The 22,437-nt window shown below is 46.1% G+C and overlaps 1 protein-coding gene across 2 annotated transcripts in view; it reads right to left on the reverse strand.

The window, feature by feature from the left end:
* Positions 1-2,037: 2,037 nt before the first annotated feature.
* Positions 2,038-22,437, reverse strand: part of GPR45 (G protein-coupled receptor 45) — an 88,981-nt gene continuing 68,581 nt past the window's right edge. For both annotated transcript variants that reach the window (XM_033124234.1, XM_033124233.1), the window contains exon 2: positions 2,038-5,598. In XM_033124234.1, coding sequence (XP_032980125.1) covers positions 4,228-5,349 — 1,122 coding nt within the window. In that variant the 5' untranslated portion in view covers positions 5,350-5,598 and the 3' untranslated portion in view covers positions 2,038-4,227. The remainder of the gene's footprint in view (positions 5,599-22,437) is intronic.

The raw sequence follows: 22,437 nt of genomic DNA on the forward strand, positions 1-22,437 counted from the left end.
ATGAGAAAGGGCTCATTGATGAAATTTGTACTTAGGACTTAAGAATTTGTATGCATGCTAGGATCTCAAAATTGTGCAGTGCCTTGGCAGAGACCACTGGGAATCCACGAAATCCTTTTCTTCTCCTTCTATGCTAAGAAAGCTGTGGCTGGGCACATGGCTGCCCAGCTAAGGACTCCATCTCCCACCCTTCTTTGCAACTGTGTGGTCACGTGACTGGGCTCTGGACCAGGGAAGCCCAGGGCACTGTGCCTTACCCCTTCTCCACACTCTTTCCTCAGGAACCAGAACACAGACCTGGCTGCAGCCCAGATTCACCACAAAGATGAGGACAATGCCTCAGGGGATAAAGTGAAACTAGATGGAAGGAACTTGAGTCCTAAACCAAATGAGCAGAGAATCCGCCCACCTGCCTTTTAGAGTTGAGTGTCTGTTACATCGGCCTCACCCTTTTTACCCTAAGCCACACTCCTTCTTCCCTCCTGCCTCCCTACATTCTCAGTGATGCTATTCAGCTCTCTGCAGACCTCAGAACCGCCCTCAGGGCAGCGGTATGTGCACCTTAGGTTGCCTTTCCTGGTGTGGAAATGGAGTTGCACCCATCCATCCACCCCATTCTCCTAGCAGCCCTGTGAGGACAACGTACAGCCCAGGGAGAGTTTCAAACCGAATGAAGTGGTGCAATTCAGGCTATTGAGAATTTTGCTCTTTAAAGTCAAATGCATAATCCTGGTTTCAGTATATGCTGTGTTCTCGTGAACTGAACCCTGAAATCTTAGGACCACATGAAGATGAAGAAAGGCCCTGACCAGCCAGTTTCTGAAACAAATTGCTCTCTTGCCCCAAAAGGACAAATCTTGGCCATAAAAAAGTTGACAGTACAACTGTAATAATTATTGCCACTGTCACTGTATAGTCAGCCCCTACCATGGCCCAGACATCAGACAAGATCTTTAATATACATCATTTCGTTTGTTCTTCGTGGAGCCCTCTGGCTGGGAGTATTTCGCTATTTAGGAGATGAGGAAGTTGGGGCACAAAATCACCCAGAATCTGTTGCCTGGAACCACACAGAGAGCAAGGTGGCACTGGGGTTTGCACTGTCCTGTTCTGGAGCACATACCCTTTCTGCTTCACCCTCCACTGGGGCATTTCCATAAGAGCAAAAACCTGGGCGCTGGGCACTGCGAGACTTTAGGGGCTCTGGAGGCCAGGGCTGCCAAGTGCATGAGCAAGGGGGGCAGAGCACTGAAAAATCTTACCTAGCAGGTTTTTTGTCCAATAAAAGCATGTGTTATGAATCACATTGGGGGAAAGCACAACCAGGGCTCAGAATAGGAAAGAAGGAATTGATCTAGGCCTTTGTCACTCATCTTGGTTATTAGAACATCCTAGAGAACCTTTGCTTTTATTTATTTCACCCCTACAACAGGGACCAAGATTCAAGATGCAAAGGATTTTCAGTGATAATCAGAATTAGGATGACACTTCTGAGACTCCTTTGTCTTGTTTTCTGAGGTGAGGCTCTCCCAAGGACAGTTACTAGCCGCTGCCCAAGGCCCCACAAAACAATTCAGGTGCCCCCAGGCTAAAGAGGAGATGAAAACACAAAACAAAGAAGCAGTGCTGCAAGCCTCACAGGAGACAAGAACTCGGTGTTTATGCAATAGTATCCTTGCAAGATGAAGTTCGTTAGAGAGAATTCCGAAGGTGGCTCACCGAGAGTCAGAGGTGAAGACTCCCTGGCTGAAGTTACTTATCAGAGCTGTGATTTTAAAAAATGTGTCCCCTCCCCCCCACAGTAGTGACCCTATTGCTCAAACACTTCCCCGGTTGTCATCATTAATGTCCTTCTATAGTCATTCCAGTTCTGTTACTAACTTACAGGTTCCAGATTGACACCTGATTTTTTGCCTACTCTTCATGGTCTTGGTACCATTTTGGTAAGAACATAGTCTTATACACTGAAAGAGCAATAATACTTTATTTAAAATATATACAAAAGTATTACTTTGAAACATATATTACTGTCCAACATACATCATATAACACTGATTGATATAAATTTTGGTACCTTCATTCATTCAGCTTTGTGATTTCTCTTTCACTCAAGGCGCTGGAGGAGCAATCTCTTAAATGTCCACCAGAGGGGAGGTGCCCACTGGCTGGTCCCCTCAGTGGTCTGGCTGTGCCCTTGGCCACCACTGAGGCTATGCAAGTCTGCCTCACAGGAGCTGAAGGCAAACCCTGACCTTGCTAGGGGCACTCGGGACACAGAATTGGTGGGTCCCACCTCAACCACATACCAACTGCCATCTTTCTTTGTCCACCTGGGTATAAAAAGAGGATGCAGTGAGTGAGAAAAGATGTCAGCTATTTTCTGGACAAATCCTCCTCTGGGCTTAGTTAAAGTATATTCTTCTCCTCAACTCCCTTTTTCCCTGTCTCTGTCACCAGTACCACAGGAAGCAAGTGTGAGAACGAGGAGCTGGCCTCTTAATACTACCTTGGAAAGGAAACAAGAAGAGAAACAAAAGGGAACATCTGTGTATTTGGGCCAAATTTGAGTTACTATTATCTTTGAGATAAATCGGACGACTGCTTTTGGGCACAGCCTGCGTGTGTCCATCACTTTCTCCCCCGCAGTGCCCTGCATCTAGTAGGCACTTGATAAAGGCTCATTGAATGGATAAATAAACGAGTGCAGGGGTTCTGCTGACCACGAGCAGACAGCACATACATTTTAGAATCAGAGTGTCTGAGAGATGAAAGAGACATTGGAGATCATCTAGACCTGCTTCCTCACTTGGCAAATGGGGAAACTGAGGCCCAGAGAAGTGATATGCAACGAACAAGGTCACATGACTAGTTCTTGCTAGATAGACTTGGAATCAGGTTTTCTGAATTTCTCTTTAAACGCCCCACTCTCTTCAGATCTGAAACTGTAGAGAGCTTCATGGACTCAGTGGTGTGCCTTGAACTGAGGAAAGTTGATACCACGTCAGAAGCTCCCTGTGGTAATGGGCGGCCTTGGGTACAGTGGCCAAGGATGCAGCACAAGCAGAAAGGTCCCCTCTAGGCAGTTTCAGTCCTGGGATCCCAGTCCTACTTGGGCACTAGGACCAAGGTTGTGAATATGTGGCCCAGAGGACAGCATCTGAATGAGGTAGGAGGAGCACAGAGATCAATGAGGAACTGCCAGCTGGTTGGGTGTCTAGTACGCCCCCTGCTTGCAGTTCCACAGCTGAGGTGGATGTGGCAGCTCACAGAAGCTGCAGCCTCAGGGTGTGGAGAGGAAACGTGTAAACAAAACCCATTGACCACTTGTGAGACTGAAAGCAAGTCGCTACAAACACTTGCTGAAAAGATGAAGTATAAGAGAAGGGCTGTGTTTTTTCTGTGCACTGGATATTGATGGAGGCATGGGAAACTGTGAAGGGAAAGAAGAAGGGGCAGAGGGACCGTCACCGCAGACAGTGAGGATGAAGGGCTTCGGGTCACAGGGATAGGGTGGGTTATGCAGGTAGGAGGGGTGTGGAACATGCACAAGCACTCGGGTGGGCTTCTCATCTCAGCTGAGCTGCCGCTGGACTGTCCCTGGGCTTTGAGCCACTGAGGCCTCCAACGTGTCACAATGGGAACAGAGAAGCACAGGGGCTCACTCTGCTTCCCAGTGTGATTTTGGTTTCTAGAAAGAATGGTTTGGCCTGGTCAGAAATGCACATCTGATCAACGTAAAGAACCTTGCACTTTTCCCCATGAATCACAAAGGTAAATGCCTCTGAGGAATGCTGGCGTCAAATAAAGGACACCCAGTTGGGTTTCTCACATCGCAATATGGCACTATGGGGGTTTCTCTTAAGCTGGTGCAGACGGAACTCTTCAGACAGAGCTTTCCTCCTGCTCCACACTCAGCCAACCTCACTCCCAGCTGCCCTCCTCTCCCCTAACTTTCTGCCCACCTTCTGCACCTATTTACCCGTTTCCAAGCATCTTAACTACCTTCCAGGTTCCATCAGACCCACACCCTTCAGCAAGATACAAAAATACTTCATCTTGCAAACTTGGGAGTAGCAGCTCATCTGGTAACAAATGAGTACCTTTGTGCTTAAATGACCACCACAAAACGCCAAGTGCGACTTAAGTGCCAGGAAGCAGAGCAGACCGACAGCGGGGCTCGGTCCAGCCCCAGGCCCTGCGCGCCTCCTCCCCTCTGCCTGCCTCTCTCTAGACGGCGGACTGATTTTCATTGCAGGCATAGACCGTGCTTGGCTGGATTCTCCTTCGGATCCGCTCAGGCACTCTGGGGGGGATTTGAAAGGTCTGGGGCAGCAACTCTATGCAGGCCTCGCGGAATTTTTTGATCCTCCAGCAGTAGACGATGGGGTTGAAGACAGACTTGACGTAGCTGAGCCACAGGATGCAGGAGCTGGTGGTGTAGAAGGAGGGGCTGCAGTAGAACCTGCGACTAAACACGGACAGGAGGCTATAGACCGAGTGCGGCAGCCAGCACAGCGAAAAGCCCACGAAGAGGATGAGGATGGTGGTGAAGGCCTTGGTTTTGAAGCTCAAGTCCAAGCTGACCTGCTGCTGCCGCTGGAGCCGCCTCAAGCCGGCCCTGGTGAGCTGTCTGAGGTCCAGGCTGTCGGACTGGTTGTGGACGCGGGTGGCGTTCTTCCGGAAGGTGTGCAGGATGCACAGGTAAGAGCACAGCATGACGCCAAAGGGCACGAAGAACACGGCCACCACCAGCGTCACCACGTAGGCGCGGCTGGCCGGGAACTCTGTGTAGCCCAGTACGCACTGGGGGGCCCGCGCCGGCACCTCCACGATGGTCCAGCCAGCCAGCGAGGGAGCAGACACGCAGAAAGACAGCGCCCAGGACACAGCGATGATCACCTTGGCCCTCCGGGGGTTCAGCTTGTCCTGGCGTTGGACGATGATGAGAAAGCGGTCCACGCTGATGATGAGCAGGATGGCCACGCCCTCCAGGACAAAAAACCAGTAGAGTGTGGCCGACAGCCGGCAAAAGTAATCCCCGAAGTGCCAGTGGACGGTGATGAGCGTGACGGCGGTGAAGGGCATGCAGCATAAGGACAGCATGATGTCGGAGAAGGCCAGCGTGGCCAGCAACAGGTTGATGGCGGAGCGCATGGCCGGCCTCTGGTACACGATGACGCAGACGACAGCATTGCCAAGGAGTCCGACGACCATCATCAGCAGCATGATCACCGCCAAGCACACCCTGAGGGGCGCGGGCGGGGTGGTCGCCCAGGTGTCCGATGAGTTGCTCCCGGTCAGCAGCGCGTATTCGAAAGTCTCAATGGACGTGCTGTTACAGGACATCATGGAGAAAACTTGGAGCCGCCACGGAAACGCCTGGAGGGACTCCCCTCAGCGCTTTGGGGGCTGCCGTCTTCGGTCGGCCGGCTGCATCTTCTTCCCGGATGTCTCGGATCTCTCGTGCCCCCGAATGGTGGAGAGAAACGTCTGTCTTTGTGAGCACCAGCCAGGATTTGCGATTCATCAGTCACGTCCGCATCTTCTCGGAGACAACCGACTGTGTCCACGGCTTCGCACTTGGGCGCTCTCTGTAGCCTGGAGCAAAGAAGAGCCGGGAAGAGAAGGTAGTTAGTCTTTCCAAGCACGTGTGGAATCGAGAGCCTAGCTTACATGTGGCAGGTATTTTGAGAGTCCAGAGAAAGAATGACTCGTTTATTTACCGTTTGCGACAAGGCTTGGTATTCACAAATACTATGAGCCTTGTCAAGTAACCCAGGGAAACCTACTCAGACCCACTTTTCCGGGGACCAGAAAGTGAATACTTTATAATCAGCGTTGACGGTAATAAGCATGTATTTCATAACTTGAATTACAAGCAACCGGACTGAATGAAGCTTTGGACAAGCCAATTTCCCTTAGAATGACAATTCCATGAGGTCAAGGAGTTTCGTGTGTCCCTCTCGGCTGTCTTTCCAGCACCTAGAACAGTGCCTGGCACATTGAAGTTACCTTACATGGTAGTTGGTGCTGCTTCTGTGATATTTGTTTAGCTTTATTTTGAGATCAAGGTACATTCACGTACAATTGTAAGACATAATCCAGTTACATCCTGTCTGCCCGTTATCCTGTTTTCCCTAATGGCAACATCTTGGATAGCTGTAGTACTGCTATAGTATTACTTTTGGAAACACTGATGGAAAGGAAGAAACTCTCCCCAAATATACCTCTTTTAAAAGATGATGTTAATTTTTATTTTGTTTCCCATAGATGTGACAAGAATGGTGTTCAGGAGCTCGGGTCCAGCGTCAGATTGGGTGAAATCCAGCCTCCACCACTTACCTGTCACTGGGCATTCTCTGGCAGGCTGCTTAACGTCTGCCAGTGTGACCTCTTTGTGTGTAACGTACAACAACGATCAAGCCGACTTACAGAATAGTGGCAAAGATTAGATGAGAGAACACCCATTAAGTGCCTGCATCATAGTGCTCAATAAACCTTAACTATTATCGTTTGAGCCCTGAGACAAATCAATTACAACGTTACAATGACTATTGCTTAATTTATATGTGATACAGGAGCCCACATTTGCGTCTGTTTTACACCTGCCAACAGGTGAAATGGCTCCACCCAGAGCGAGGATGTGTTGTAGTACATTTACTGCTCGCTCAAGCCCAATGTAGCTGATTGCACCAGGCAGCTGACCCAAGGGCAGCTAATCCACAGCCTGGCCAATGACGGCAGAGCTGCAGCGCTCTCATTCACTCAGCTAGAAATCGGAGCTAGGAAATACTGAGCGACTAAAGTCACTGCCGTGAGGAATGCAATAAAGGGGCTTATAGAAAAAAAAAGCCACAGGGTGTGCTGGATGTTCTCCATTTGCCCCTCCAAATCTCCTGGCCACTCTCTCCACCTTGACCCTGCCTGGGAAACTGGGCCCCTTGCTTAGGGAGAGACATGAAGTCTTTTTTGCCCTGGTTGTGGTTGGCAGAGGTTCATTGCTCTCCAAAGGTCTCAGCCCCTCCAGGGCAGTTCTCCCCATCCACCTCTCCAGTTCCCTAATTGCCTCAACCTGTAGACCTAGGAGTGATGGAGATTCCTACACTGCTAGCCCTATGGTGCTTCCCCAACCTTCACTGGGTTCCCTGAACCTGGCCTCGCCTTTGACAAGAATCTTACATTAATGAGGTCTGATCTCTTTCCTATCTGCATACTGACTGACACAAGGGGTCCTAGTAAACTGAAGCTACGAGGAAGCAGAAACTAACCATAAGCAGATATTAGGAGGAAGAGAAAATTAATATACGTACATGTCTGTTCATGGAGGCAGAAACACAAGGAAATCTACTTCAATTCCTGACAGGTTTCCAATTAAGTTTGCATTTCATGAATAATTACAGTATTTATTCCTTTCTTTGTTTTTAACTGAATTTGTAGCTTTTTGTTTTATCTAATCTTTTATACCAACCTTTGCCATCACCTCTGAGAGACAATCTCTTTTTACCATTTTGTAGTTTGGGTTTTGCTGATGGTTACCCCCATAACTCTAGATGATTAGCTTATATCCAATTTCTTGATTTACCCCCATGAAAGATGAGAGTTTTGCTCACTCTACACGACCTCACTCCTCTTTTCCTAACAGTTGGTGATTCATTATTTTTATGATAATTCAATTGAGTTATCATTGTAACTATAAAAAACAGACATAAATATCTGTATGGACGTTATCTCTCCATCTCAACTCTGTAAGATACGGAATCGGCACCTCTTCCCTTTTCCCCATCCCTTCTCTCTCTCTCTTTCACATCCATTCTGTCATCAACTATGCCTTTACTTTTACCTAAAGTCATTAAGATTTGCATTCTTTCCTGAATTCACAACCAGGTCTCCTTTGCCCTTTTTATCAGTTGACTTTAGGAATTTAACTCCTATTAAAAGTGTTCAGATTTTTATGTCTACATGATATTGTTCAGGGTTGGGTCAGATCATCTGTGCTGGAATTACACCTTCCCAGCTGGTTTAACAAGACCCTACAGGGGTCATATGTGCAAGGAGCACACTCCTAGCAGCAAGGTCAAATGGAGTCTATTATCTTACAACTCACTGAAGCTTCGATGCTAAAAAAACATGTCGTATCACAGTTTGTTTCATATGCGGTTGTCATGCAAGGCGTCTGGCGGGGTCTCAGCTCCTGCTCCCCACACAAGAACACAGGATATGGTGACGCCAAAAAGGAACATCCACGGAGCCATAGGTAGGGGAGTCATACTACTATAGTCTTACTGGAGGCTGGATTCACACGACGTGCTACCTGCTGTCCACTTTTCTGCCAACTGACCGACTCTCCATTTGCTAGCTGCAATTCGCCTCTCTGCAATCTGCAATGCACACTCCACTGCTTGCAAGCTCAGCCACCATCTTCTTGCTAGGCCCCATTTTCTGCTAGCCTAGCCACAGCAGTTATATTAGTGGCCAATGGCTCACTGGCTACAGCTGATGGCCAACTAGCCATAGCTGATGGCCATCCAATCACAGTTGATGGCCATTTACTACCTGAGCCAGCACCTAAGACTGAGAGCCTGGAAACTGCTCTCTGGGGCTCTGTCCCCACACTCCACCCCTACAGGGTCTCGCCTCACAATCTACGCGACAGGCATCTTCCGCGAGGGGCCCTGTGCGAGGAGCCTGGAGGTGAATGCAATATCCTGGACACAGCCAGGCTCTCTGGGCACAGCCAGGGTTTCTCAGGGCACCACCAGTCCTTCTGGGCACAGCCAGACTTCCTGGGTTTCTTAGGGTGCCACCAGTCTCCCCGAACACAGTCAGGGCCTCTCAGGGCACTGCCACTCTCTCTGGGCACAGCCAGACTTCCTGGACACAGCCAGGGCTCTCAGGGCACTGCCACTCTCTCTGGGCACAGCCAGACTTCCTGGACACTGCCAGGGCTCTCAGGGCACTGCCACTCTCTCTGGGCACAGCCAGACTTCCTGGACACAGCCAGGGCTCTCAGGGCACTGCCACTCTCTCTGGGCACAGCCAGACTTCCTGGACTCAGCCAGAGCTCTCAGGGCACTGCCATTTTCTCTGAGCTCAGCCAGACTTCCTGGACTTGCCGGGGCTCTCAGGGTACCACCAGTCTTTCTCACATATTCTCCACGGCAGCTGGTTGAGATGCAAAAGCAAACATCCGCCAGTTCCACTACATAGTGGTACGTTCCCAAGCAAACAGTCAAGCAGTCCATTAAATTAGGGATGGAAGGCAATTCCCCATAGTCCATAGTCATTCGCCAGGGCTGTCCTGGGGGTGAGGGACGACCTTGACCTCACCCTCATTTCCCACGGAGGACTCAGCAAACATTTCCTCCTGGGACTACAAGTCCTGCATCCGGGCTGCCTCAGCAAGCACTTCCCAGCTCACAGGGCCGCAACGACCTTCGCTTCCTCCAGTCTATGCTGGTTGGTGAATCGTCCACATCTTCCCACCCCTCCACGGGAGTCCAGCTCTCCAGCAGCTGCTCCTCCTGGTCTTCCTGAGACTGAGTGTTCATACGCACAAACGGCTCCACTGCCCTTCGGAGAGTTTCAGCCAACACCGTACCCTGCTCGCTGCACCATTTGTCGTGCGGGGTCTCTGGTCCCGCTCCCCACATAAGAACGCAGGATGTGGCTCGGCCAAAAAGGAACACCCACGGAGCCATAGATAGGGGAGTCGTACTACTATAGTCTCGCTGGCAGCTGGGTTGGAGACACAGGAAGCAGGAGCAACACAATCCGTAACCTGCCATCCAGTTGTCTCTGCCAACCAACCTCACTTGCTAGCTGCAATCCGCTGTGCTAACTTCAATCCGCTCTTGCTAGAGTAGCCATAGCAGTTATATTAGTGGCCAATGGCTCACTGGTTACAGCTGACAGCCAACTAGCCACAGCTGATGGCCATCCAATCACAGTTGATGGCCATTTACTACCTGAGCCAGCACCTTTTCACGTGATGCCAAGAGCCTGGAAACTGCTCTTAGGTTCTGTCCCCACAGAGGTCCATGAGTTTCTTGTCAATTTTTTGTGTTTTCCTTCAACTTTCTTGTTGTCTTTTCTTTTTTTCTCCTAGCATAATTTACCTTTATCTAGCTTTTCAATTGTGCTTTGTTTCTGAAGATGGTCTTTCTTCCCTAGGATTTCCCTTCTGGAAACTTTGCCTCTGCTCTTGGTCTGGGCTCTTGCGCTCTGGGTGGACAGCACAGCTGACATTTGGGAAGGGCCCTCAGTGCCGCCCTGGGTCTACTTGTTTCTAACTCTTTGTTATCTTCTTTCTTGGTTTCCGTTATTTTGCTGGACAATATCCGTAAATTACTTGCTAAGAAAGGCCTTAGGGAAGATAAGCTTTCTGAGTCCTTGCATGTATGAAAAATCTTTCTTCTGCCTTTCCACTGATTGATGGCTTGGCAGGCTAGAAAACCTAAGCTGAAATAATGTTCCCTCAGAAACTGGGAGGCATTGCCCTCTGGCATTCAGCGTGCTGGTATTAGGTTGAAAATAGATTGGATTCTTCTCCTTCATATGTGACCACATTTTGTCTCTTGAAGGTTTGATATTTTCTTTCTAAAAATGTTTTTACAAGGGTCTATCTAAATTTGGGTATTTTCTCAGTGGGTCTTTTAAATACAGAGACATGTATATCTCAACTCTGGGAATGTCTCTTCTTTCATCTTTGATAGTTTTCTCCCTTCTGATCTTTTTGGGTAGGTGCTTATTGGGTGGATACTGGACCTCATTGATTGAGCCTGAATTTTTCTTTTCCCTTATACATTTTTATTTTTGTCTCTATTTTTGGTCCTTTTTATGCTATGCTCTGGGGGATTATTTTTAAGTTTATGTTTGGTCTTACTAATTTCTAATTTTGACAACCCTGTATTTTCAATCTGAGAGCATTCTTATTTTCTGTGTCTTTTGCATAGCACTTCATTCCTTTATGGATGAACTATACTCTCAAGACTCTCTGAGGTGATCAGAAATGTAATTTTAAGTTCTCTTCTTTTTTCGAAATTTTATCTGGTTCCTTTGGACTCAGGGCCTCAGCTTACCTTTGTCTTCATCTTTGAGACTGCCGGGTCTCCTCATGGCTAATGATTCTGGAATCTTGATTGTGCTGATTCTGAGCACTGGGTAGCTGATGTGGGTGGGTTTCCCTACAAGCTCTTTCACTGAGTGACATGCTGATGGGTAGCCCAGGGTAGGGTAGGCCTTGCATGGGAGTGAATAGATGAGACGCCAGCCCTCAAGCTGAGGGCTTCCCAGGGGAACGCCACTCAGTGAGAGTGCCAGGGAGAGCAGGGCTTCCCTCTGGGATCCCATCATCTGCGTTATAAACCTTCACCACCACCACTGACATTTTCAATACATTCACTGAAGACTCCCCTACTTCTAGGGGAAGAGAGATAAATATCTATAGCCTGAACTTCATATAGGGTGACTTTCCCTTTAAAAAACATGTGGTTTGAGTGGGTCTCTATTTTTCCAGTGCAGATGTTAAATAAGTATTTCACATAATACATAAGGATTATACCGAACTTATCACTGATCTTTCAAAAGTGCTAAGTATATAATAGGGACTAAGAACCCAGCCCTGGATTCAGATAGATCCTACTAACTGGTGATTTTGCTACTTATCTAAGTCTTCATTTCTTTAGAAATGGGGATGACAGTTATACCTACCAGAGAGGGATATTTTGTAAACTACATGAGGGAATGGACCCAAGGTGCTGGTCACACAGTAAGTACCTCATATGTGCTAGCTGCTAATTCGTTTTCTGGTTTTTTCCTCCCAGTTTTATTGAGATATTAGTGACATATAACATGTAAATTTAAGGTATAAAAAAACATGATGAGTTGATACGTCTGACAAGTTAGCGAACTTGTTGCAACTATGCTATCAGAGGGATTATTCATTATGAATTTGTACCAACTGGACAAACAGTTAACCAAGTTTACTATTTGGAAGTGCTGAAAAGGCTGCTTTGAAAAGTTAGATGACCTGAACTTTTCGCCAACAATTCATGGCTTTTGCATCAGGACAATGTACCAGCTCACACGGCACTGTCTGTGAGAGAGTTTTTAGCCAGTAAACAAATAACTGTATTGGAACACCCTCCCTACTCACCTGATCTGACCCCAAATAACTTTTCTTTACCTGAAGATAAAGGAAGCACTGAAAGGAAGACATTTTGATGACATTCAGGACATCAAGGGTAATACAATGACAGTTCTGATGGCCATTCCAGAAAAAGAGTTCCAAAATTGCTTTGAAGGGTGGACTAGGCACTGGCGTCAGTGCATAGCTTCCCAAGGGGAGTACTTCGAAGGTGACCATGGTGATATTCAGCAATGAGGTGTGTAGCACTTTTTCTAGGATGAGTTCTCGAGCTTGTCAGACCTCAGTGAGAGTGCAAGGGAGAGCACTCTAGTTGTGCAAAATGATTAACACAATAGGGTTAGTTAACACCTCCATCCCCTTACATAATTACTATTATTTTTTGGCCGTGATAACTTTTAAGATCTACTCTCTTAACAGCTTTCAAGTATATAATACAATATTGTTAACTATAGTCACCAAGCTGTACATTAGATACCCAGAACTTCTTTACCTCATAGCTGAAAATTTGTACTCTTCGACCAACACCTTTCCATTTACCATGCACCCCAATCCTAGCCCCCCGTAACCACTATTCTACTCTCTATTTCTATGAGTTTGGCTTTTTTTAGATTCAACATATAAGTGAGATTACATAATATTTGTCTTCCTCTGACTTTTCACTTAGCACAATGCCCTCGAGATCCATTCATTTGTGTTGTAGCAAGTGGCAAGATTTCATTCTACTTTATGGCTGAATAATATTCCAATATATATCACAATTTCTTTATCAATTCATCCATTGATGGACACTTAGGTTGTTTCCGTATCTTGGCTGTTGTAAATAATGTTGCAATAAACATGGGGGTACACATGTCTATTTGAATTAGTGTTTTCATTTTCTTCAGATAGATACTCAGAAGTGGGATTGCTGGGTCATGTGGTAATTCTATTCGTAATTTTTTGAGGAACCTCCACACTGCCTTCCATAGCGGCTGAACCAATCTGCATTCCCACCAACAGTGTGTGAGTGTTCCTTTTTCTCCACAGCCTCTCCAACACTTGTTACTATTTGTATTACTGATGATAGCCATTCTAACTGGGGTGAGGTGATATCTCATTGTGGTTTTAATTTGCATTTCCCTGATGATTAATGATGTTGAGCATTTTTTCATGTGTCTGTTGACCATTGGTATGTCTTCTTTGGAAAAATGTCAATTCAGATCTTCTGTCCACTTTTAAATGGATTACTTGTGTTTTTGCTATTGAGCTGTATGACTTCTCTATATAGTTTAGATATTAATCCATCATAAGATAAATGGTTTGCAAAAATTTTCTTCCATTGCATACGTTGCCTTTTCATTTTGCTGATTATTTCTTTTGCTCTGCAGACACTTTTTAGTTTGATGTAGTCCCATTTGTTTATTTTTGCTTTTGTTGCTTGTGCTTTAGGTGTCACATCCAAAAAATTGCTGCAAGACCAGTGTCAAGAAACTATTTCCCTATATTTTCTTTTAGTGGTTTCATAGTTTGGGGTCTTACATTTAAGTCTTTAGTCTATTTCAAGTTAATTTTTGTGAATGATGTAGGATAGGAGTCCAATTACATTCTTTTATGTGTGAATATCCAGTTTTCCCAACACAATTTATTGAAGAAACTATCCTTTCCCCATTGGGTACTCTTGGCTCTCTTGTCAAATATTAGTTAAGTCTATATACATGGGTTTATTTCCGGACTTTTAATTCTGTTCCATTGGTCTATGTGTCTGTTTTTATGCCAGTACCACGCTGTTTTGATTACTATTGCTTTGTAATGAAGTTTGAAATCAGGAATTGTGATGTCTCCAGCTTTTTTCTTCTCAGGGTTGCTTTGGCTATTCAGAGTCTTTATTCGTTTCCTTTGCTGGTGTCATGTTTCCTTGATTAGTCACCATCCTTGTGGCCTTTGTGTTGGTGTCTGTGCACCTGAGGAACTAGCCACCTCCTTCAATCTTCACAGACTGGCTTCAGCAGGCAAAGCCCTTCACCAGTTCACCCGTCCAGAGCTTCTGGGTGGGTCCTCTGGGGTGTCCATGGGTGGACTTGCTGCTGGAGTCCTTGGGTGGGCAGGTCTAGTGCCTGGGTCAGTAGGTGGGCAGGCCTGGTGCTTGGGTATACTAGGGACCACACTGGAGTCTGAGTGAGCCTGGTGCTTGGGTCTGCAGTCATGGGCTTGAGACTTGTGTCTGCAGGGTGGGCCGGATCCTGGATCCATGGGGGCTAACCAGGCACCAGGAACCAGTGGGGTGGGCTCTGTGTCTGAGTCCTTGGGGCGGGTTCAACATTGGGATGGGCTGGGAGCCTGGTTTCCTGGAAGATGGCCTGGAGGCTGGGGCATTGGGTGGCCTGGGACCTGGGGCCTCAGGAGCTTGCCTGAAGGTTGGGTCTTTGGGAGACAGTATGGGGCTAGGGCAGGCCAGGAGCCTGGATTCATGGAAGCTGGTCTGGAGTCTGGGTCCGTGGAAGCCATCTTGGTACTGGAGTTGGTCGGGGTCCTAGGTCCACAGTAGTCTGGTCCTGGCCAGGAAACTGGGTTCATGGGTGCCAGCCTGGGGCCTGGATTCTCAGAGGCTAATTGAGAACATGGGGCCATAGGAGCTACCATGTCTATAGGAGCAAACTGGCACTAGACAGAGCTGAAAGCCTGGGTTCTCGGGAGCCCCAGTGGAAGCCTGGTACCACAGGAGCTACCTAGGGCTGTGGGAGTCAACCTGACGCTGGGGTGGGCCAGTTCTCAAGTCCACAGTGACGTCAGGTGCTCACTTGTCTCATGGGGGGAAATTTTCTCTCGAGGTGGGCTACTGGGTTTGGGGAAGGAGTGATGGGGGTAAAGTGCGTCTGTCTTTCCTTCCCTCCTCAATGTGTCTTTGCTTGTTTCTGTGCTTTGTGCAGTGCTGTAATCCCACTCTTAGAATCCTTAGCTCTTGTGAATGCATTTTTGTATGTGGATAGTTGTTCAAATTGGTATTTCTGGGAGCGAACAGGAGCTAGAAATTCCTATACCACCATTTTGCTTATGTCCACAAATGCGTTTTCAATTTAAGGATGGAGCATTCATTTAGCTTGGCAACAAGTCCTTAAGATGGAGGAACTTTTTGAACTGTTAATCTATCATTCATTACGTACTTTGTTAAAAAATTACACAAAAGTATAATAAAATTAAAAAATGTAAGGATCTAAAAAGCCAACAATTTGACTAAATTTTCTTTTGATGGGCCCATTTTTTTCCCTCTGAGAAATAAATGTATTGTAAATAAATAAATAAATATATATTTATAATACATCTATCTATCTATTTATCTATCTATCTATATATATATATATTTTTAAAGAATGTGTTAGTTGAGAATGCAAGGTGAATAGAGTGGGCCATTGAACCAAGAGGGAGGGGCAGCAGCAGCTTGTAGCCCACCAGGTCACCTGGAAAATCTCCCCCAGGGATCATGTGGGCAGTAATCAGCTGGGATGGTGCAGTTAAGGACTCAAGATGAGCCAAAGAACACAGGTGGACAACTGGGGACTCCAGTCATAGGTAATGAGTCCACAATGAAAATATTAAAAGGAAACTCAAACTGATTTTTCATTCTCCTCCCTTCTACCAGAAACAAAATATGTGACCCAGATGAGAATTTGACTTGTAAAGAGCTACCAGATATACGTCAAGGATTTTCAGCTCATGCTTTTCTTCTTTGGATGCCGTCATCCTGCTTTCTACTTATGAATTCCAACTTCCTCCTCTGTGCTTGCAAGAAGCTTCTCATTTTCTTATGGTCAGTATTACAGGTATCTCAAGTTGAACAGATGTGGGTGATGTAGGAACCCAGGAGGCCTCATACCAGTTAGTCCAAAGGCTCTGCAGGTGGCACTCTCTCAGCGATGTTACCTCAGTTTAGATCCAACCAGTCCTTCAGCATTCCCGGTTCAGAACCTGATTTTGCCAAGTATTTCCAGAATGGGTTCATCTCTCAGTGGCGGGTCCAGGTATCCAAACTCATAGAGGCTGAATTGTCAAGTCAGAAATGTGGTGTATTAATTTATAATTGAGAAATATCTCTCACGCTGACTCGAGATGCTTGCATTCACATGACACAACACTTCTGTACCTCAGCTTTCTGATCGGTGAAATGGAGATAATTATATACCTACCCCCAGAGTTGTACAATAACATATGCAATGCCTGGTACAAAGAAGGGCATTCATAAATAATTAATAAATTCTCTCATATCCCTCATTGTTTCAAGTTCATGGATTTCTGTCTCTTGGATTACCGAACAGGAACTGTGACACGTATAAAGCCCTCACGGACTAAGCTCCTCTTGGAGCAGAGAATAAGGGGCCACTGAGTAAAAACTACAACCTTGTGTGTGTGTGTGCCTACCAGTCTTAGCTGGTAATGAATCCTTCACCTGCACCCTTGTCTATGCCATAAGATTGGATTTTCCCTGCAGTGATAATTACAGAGAGTGATTTCATGCTTAACCAAAGGAACGAATAGCGTGAGAAATTTTTTTTTTTTTTTAATGTGTGTGTCTTGAGGTTGAATCAGATTAAAATTGTTTGGGCTTCTGGGCCACAATTAGTCTTATTTTAACATTTTAATTTAGCATTTTGGTCACAGTCCTGTTGTTAATACCCATATCAATGGTACTTTAATTACCTGGCACATTAAGGAGCAAAGTAAAACGTAACAAGTGAACAAGAAATGTTCTGTGTTCTTTTAGTTTGTAGCAGCACTCACTAGCTCTCTGGTGGTTTTCACTTTGAGGGATGGAGCCATGATGTGAATTCTAACCTGAGAAGGAAGCAAGTGGGAACTGAACTCTTTTTAGGTACTAATTTTAGTTCCTATCCAAATGGTCTCACCCTGGAACTGGAAGGTCGTGCAGGTGCTAGAAGATAAACAAGCATCTCAGATTGAAGTATAGTTAACGAACAGAGGAAAGGGCGACCAGGCTGTGCACTGGCCGTGTGCTATAGCGTGAGTAGAAGCACCTCGACAATGTTCCCAGTAAACCGTGTCCACGCGAAGGATAGAAGGCGCTTTTGGCAGTGAGCAAAGAGGAAACGCAGCCATCCACGCATTGAATTCACCACAAGGATTTCTAAAACTCCTTCTACTACCACAGCCCCCTACTGTCCTGACGCCTTCCTTGCCTCTGCACAAGTTCACCATCCAAGTTCACCCCTCCTGTCACCCTCACTCCCAGGGGTGGGAGGTAGGGCCAGGATGAAAGGGCGGCTCAGATCCAGTCATGACCGGCTCAAGGGCATAAAAGTAGTAAAGAGTGAAGCTGAGACTGGAAACCAGGTTTCTGATACTGAGACTCCAAAAGAAGGACTCGTCTTTGAAGGGTCATGGTGAGAGTGAAGGCGGTTTCATGTATATGACACGGACAAGCATGGAGAAAGAAAAAGTCCCAACATTCCCAAACCACCTGAGCTGAGACACAGAAAACCTCAAGATGAGATCTGTTCTCTTTTCTAGTAGGTGAAGAATAGACTTTAAAGACAGCTTTGGTGGTTGATAGTCTGTGAGGAGGAGGGAAGGAATCTTTTGTCTGCTCTGTAAATATGACAGCTTTATGTGGGACCCCAGGTGGCACCCTGGGGGGTCACACTGGACGAGGAGGAGCCAGACAATGCAGGGAAGCACGGGTGACTTGCCCTGACAGTGCTATCCTTCCTGCCTGCCTCACTCCCTTTCTCTGTCTCTCTCTCCCTCCTTCTCTGTTTCTCTCTCTCCGCTATCTTTTAAACACTTTTTATTGTGGTACATTTCAAACCTAGAGAAAACAGAAAATCAGGTCCTTGAATCACGTAATTTTGTTCAATGTTTCATTATAAGATTGATGAGATGCCATTAGGAACTTAACTCTTGTTTATATCAATCAGTCTGGTAAAATTTGTTTCATTATGTCAGTTCACTTAAAGTCGCAGAACCTGATGACGTTACATGAGAATTTACTGTATAACAGAGCCCCATTTAGCCAAATTTCTGAGATATAGCCATCCCTCAGTATCCTCACTGGATTGGTTCCAGGACCTCCCCACGCCAAAGATACCAAAATCCTCAGATGCTTAAGTTTCTTACATAAAATGCATAGTATTTGCATGTAACCTGCACACATCCTCCTGTATACTTTAAATAATCTCTAGATTAATTATAATACCTAATGCAATGTAAAAGCTATGTACTGTTTATGGAATAATGACAAGTAAAAAAGTCTGTACATGTTCAGTAATGACTGTACGCGTACCTCATAGGCCTAACTATGTAGTACACGTCAGCAACAATGTAACATTTTTTTCCTAATATTCTCGATCTGAGGTTAGTTGAATCCACAGATGCAGATCCCACGGATACAAAGGGCCAACTGTATGTTTTACCCATTTCCTTCCATTTAAGTAAGCTCTGCATGTCCTTGTCCCCAAACACCTCCTCTTCAGGCTTTGTGAGGAGATTCTGCTGAGTTTTCTTGGAACGAGGAGGCCAGGCTGTGAGGTAGAGGTGTGCCCTGATAGACAGGGAGAGGATGCCCCACCCAGGAGAGCTTCCTAGAGGACCGGAGAAGTAGGGGTTCTTGAAGGTGCCTCTCCGAGTCCCTTCTTTACCCATTCTAACAGTAATGGACTTGAAGGCAGATATGAGTCCCTGATAAGATGCTGCCATCTGTTTTGCAACTTAGAGCTTCAGGTAGCAAATCTCATCTTCAGCTGGGAATATTTCACTTTAAGTTTACGGGAAGAAGAAACGACTTTCTTCCTTTCTTATGCTCAAGCTCAGACATGGCAAGACCAATCAGGCTGTAAACTTGAAACCCAGAGTGCTAGAACCTGGAGGGAAGAGGGGAGAGTGGTGTGTAGGCAGAAGGAAGAAAGTCTGAGCAGGGAATGGCTCGGAGGCCAGCCCAGGTGGGTCAGCCAGGGAGGTCTGAGTCAGGGCGAGGAGGCTGGGAGAGCAGCGGGTGACTTCCGTGCGTAGAAGAAAGACTTCCTGGCACTTGGGGTGGTTAAGCACCAGTGTCGGCTTTCAACTGAGGGCTCAATATCTCTTTCTTCGATAACTCTAAAACAGAATGGCCAAAAGGCACGTCTGTGTGGAGGCGGCCCATCGCATTATGAAGTGTCTGAGGTCCGGTCCAGTCAAGAAAGCCCAGGCCATCAGCGTCGGGGTGTTCAGACAATAACCGAATCTTCCAACACCACGGCAGCAGCACCTGCTCACCCATCTTTAGGTGGCACGTGCTGTCCTCCAGTGCAACTCCCATCAGCACTGCTCCAAACTCCAGATGGGAGCTCCCTGCCACACCTTCCGTGTCCTTCAAGCAAAAGCAAGCATTAGTCCTTCCCTGTGCCTGCGGGGACATCCGGCGGCTACGAGCTTCACAGGGTGTCCTGTGCACCTGGGCTCCGCGAGCCTTGACCGCTCTGGTGCAGACCCTGCCCAGTGTGTGTTCTCGGGGTGGGAACAAACCCCACGGAGAACAAAGTGCTCGATGTGCCTCTCCAGGAAGTAAGTGCTTCTTTTGGGACAATTTTACACAAACAAAAAATAGTTGGGTACTCATTACACACAGGTACATCTACATTTTATTTTACAAATTTAGAAATACAACACATACATGTTTACATATATATGTATGTGTTTATATATATATATATATATATGTTTTCCCCACTACCTGAAAGTAGAGTGTTTCTATGAAACCTTTTGCAAGCTGAAACGGTATAAAGCGAACAAGCAATTACCATTAATGAAAGAGTTTTGAGCCTTACCAGGCCCCAAAAACAACCTACCAACTCATACCAAATACACTTAATTCCGTCCAATTTTACGCTACGTGCACCCCTCTATGAGCTTTCTTAGGCTTTTCTGGCCCCCTAGGACACAGCTTGCTAACGGATGCATATGGAGATAAAGCCTGGATGCTCCCAGATACAGCTCACAGCTCTGGGGCACGATGCTGAGCCGCTGAGTGTGGTTCCCAGAAAGAGCTTGGCGGGGGTTCGCGCTGCCTCTGTAACAGCTGGAGCAAAACAAAACGCTGAACTCTAGTTTCAATTTTTTTTCGCAAAAGTAAAAGTCCTTTTCGGATTTCTTTTGGTTAGTGAAGGTACTAATCTTCACTATGTTCTATGTATAGGTACTAATGTAGGCCTTTTGTAAAAGCCAAGGGACGTAAAACAAACTTTTTAAAAGTGGAGGATTCCAATGTATAACAGATACCTCTACATCCCTGATAGAATTTGCTGTTTCTGCTCATTCTATTCCAGCTAAGTGGCAGGAAATTTGGTGGACTCTTTCTCTGTAGTTGTCAATATTGCTTCAGGTAACCAATTGGTGTTTTTGACACTGGATTTTTATATCCCAGTCCAGAAGAACATAGTGGTTCACAAATGCCAAATCTAAGAAATGAAGTCAGTTTTGGCAGATGGGAAAGTTTGCTGGGGAAACAGGTTGACTCTGTCATTACCTGAAACAGTGTCATCTGTCTTTTTGATACAAACCCTCCAACAGATGGTATATTTCAATTTCAGTAACTTTATTGGCAATGAGAAAATATAAAAGAGCTGCCAAAAGTTATACATCAAGTAGCTGTGTTTAGAAGCAGGTGTTATGCCACATGTCCCAACTTCTAAGAAAAGTGAGCTGAAAGAGACCAGATTTTTTTATTTCTTAACTCAGGCAACTCTTGGGTTGGGAGGGAGGGGTATTTTTCAAACAGAACAGAATTGGGAAGCCTTTTAAGGAAGCAAATATTCATTGACTATTCTTAGTAATGCCTGAAATTTACTGTGTGCTTATTACATGCCAGGCTAAGCCCTTTACACAGATCAGAGATTCTCTGGATCTGCAGCAGAATGATGTTGGAACTTGTGAAAAATGCAGAGTCTTGGGGCCACCTGACCTACTGAATCAGAATCCTGGGTGGGGGTGGGCCCTGGAACCTGTGTGTTAACAAACCGCCCAGGGGGTTCGATGTTCTCACTGGTGAGAACTACTCACATGGCTGATCTCATTGAACCCTCCCAGCGACTCAGTTTTACAGATGCGGAAATTGAGGAGCAGTTCTTCCCCTGGAAAGTAGCAGAGTAGCCTGCATGAGAACCAAGGAGGGCTGGATTAACCCCTGGGCTATGCCACTTCCAGAATGATAGAAGTGGGAATTCACGTCAGACTTTTGTTTGCAATGAGTTAGTATTTCAAAGCAAGAGCAGCGACGTCTGTCAGCAGGAACAGAGAAGCAGCAAGAGAAGTGTCCGTAGGGACTCTCTACAGGACAGGATCGGCTGGAGCACAGCAGGACCACAGACAGTCATGGAGTCATGGACAGGCCCCAGGCACCAGGCTGCCCTTGGGCCTGTATTACACTCTATGCCCCAGATGGAGGTGCTCTTACAGATGCTTCCGGAGCAGATGTGGACGAGACCTACAAAAAGATGTTAGATTTGTCCCCTCAAATCTAACATCTGCTGGCTGTAGAGAATGTAGGATTTAATGCTAGCTCTATGGGAAACTCAGGGTAGCAGGGCGATTCTGCCACTATCCAGTCCTGGTTCAATCCTTGGTGCTCCTTCCCCCAAGACACATAGAGGAAATATTTGTATGGCATACTAGGGTGACAGGGCTGAGAGGGCTAAGAGGGTGAAGGCCTTGGACACGCCACCAGCTCCTTCACTGTTCCAGGGCCAGGCACCCCAGGGGCAAACCTCAAATCTAAATTGCCAAATTGCAGGTCTCTGCAGACTGAATTTTTGTTCTGTCCAAAGAAACAGTAATAATACCTAGTATTTGGGTAAGACTTTAAAGCAAAATGTTCCAAAACTGTGCTCTTATTTCTTTCTCCTGATGATATATTATTATTCCCAATTACAGATGAGGAAACTTAATACATTATTTGTGTAAGGTGATATTACAGTAGTGGAAGAAGGGGCCATCCAGTCACGTCTTCTCTTCTTTGCTTAGACTCTTCTCTCCTTTCCTTTGTCCTGGGTAAGCTCCAGGTCAGCCATTCCACACACTACACAGGTGGGTTTCACTGTGTGGACAGAGTCCTTTACACAGATCCAAATGATTCAGATTGACTAACTGCTTACACTTGCTCTAGTTACAAGAAAAACATTTGGAATTTTTAAGTACTTCTGAAAAGTCCAAAATAACCTATCCACCCTTCACAAAATGTTTTGACGTATCTTTGCTAGTTCTCAAGTGAAAATCCTTGAGAATTTTATGTGTGTCTTTAACTGTTAAAAGTCTTTTTTTTTTTCCCTCAC

This window comes from Rhinolophus ferrumequinum, chromosome 13 (assembly GCF_004115265.2).
Source record: "Rhinolophus ferrumequinum isolate MPI-CBG mRhiFer1 chromosome 13, mRhiFer1_v1.p, whole genome shotgun sequence".
NCBI lineage: Eukaryota > Metazoa > Chordata > Mammalia > Chiroptera > Rhinolophidae > Rhinolophus > Rhinolophus ferrumequinum.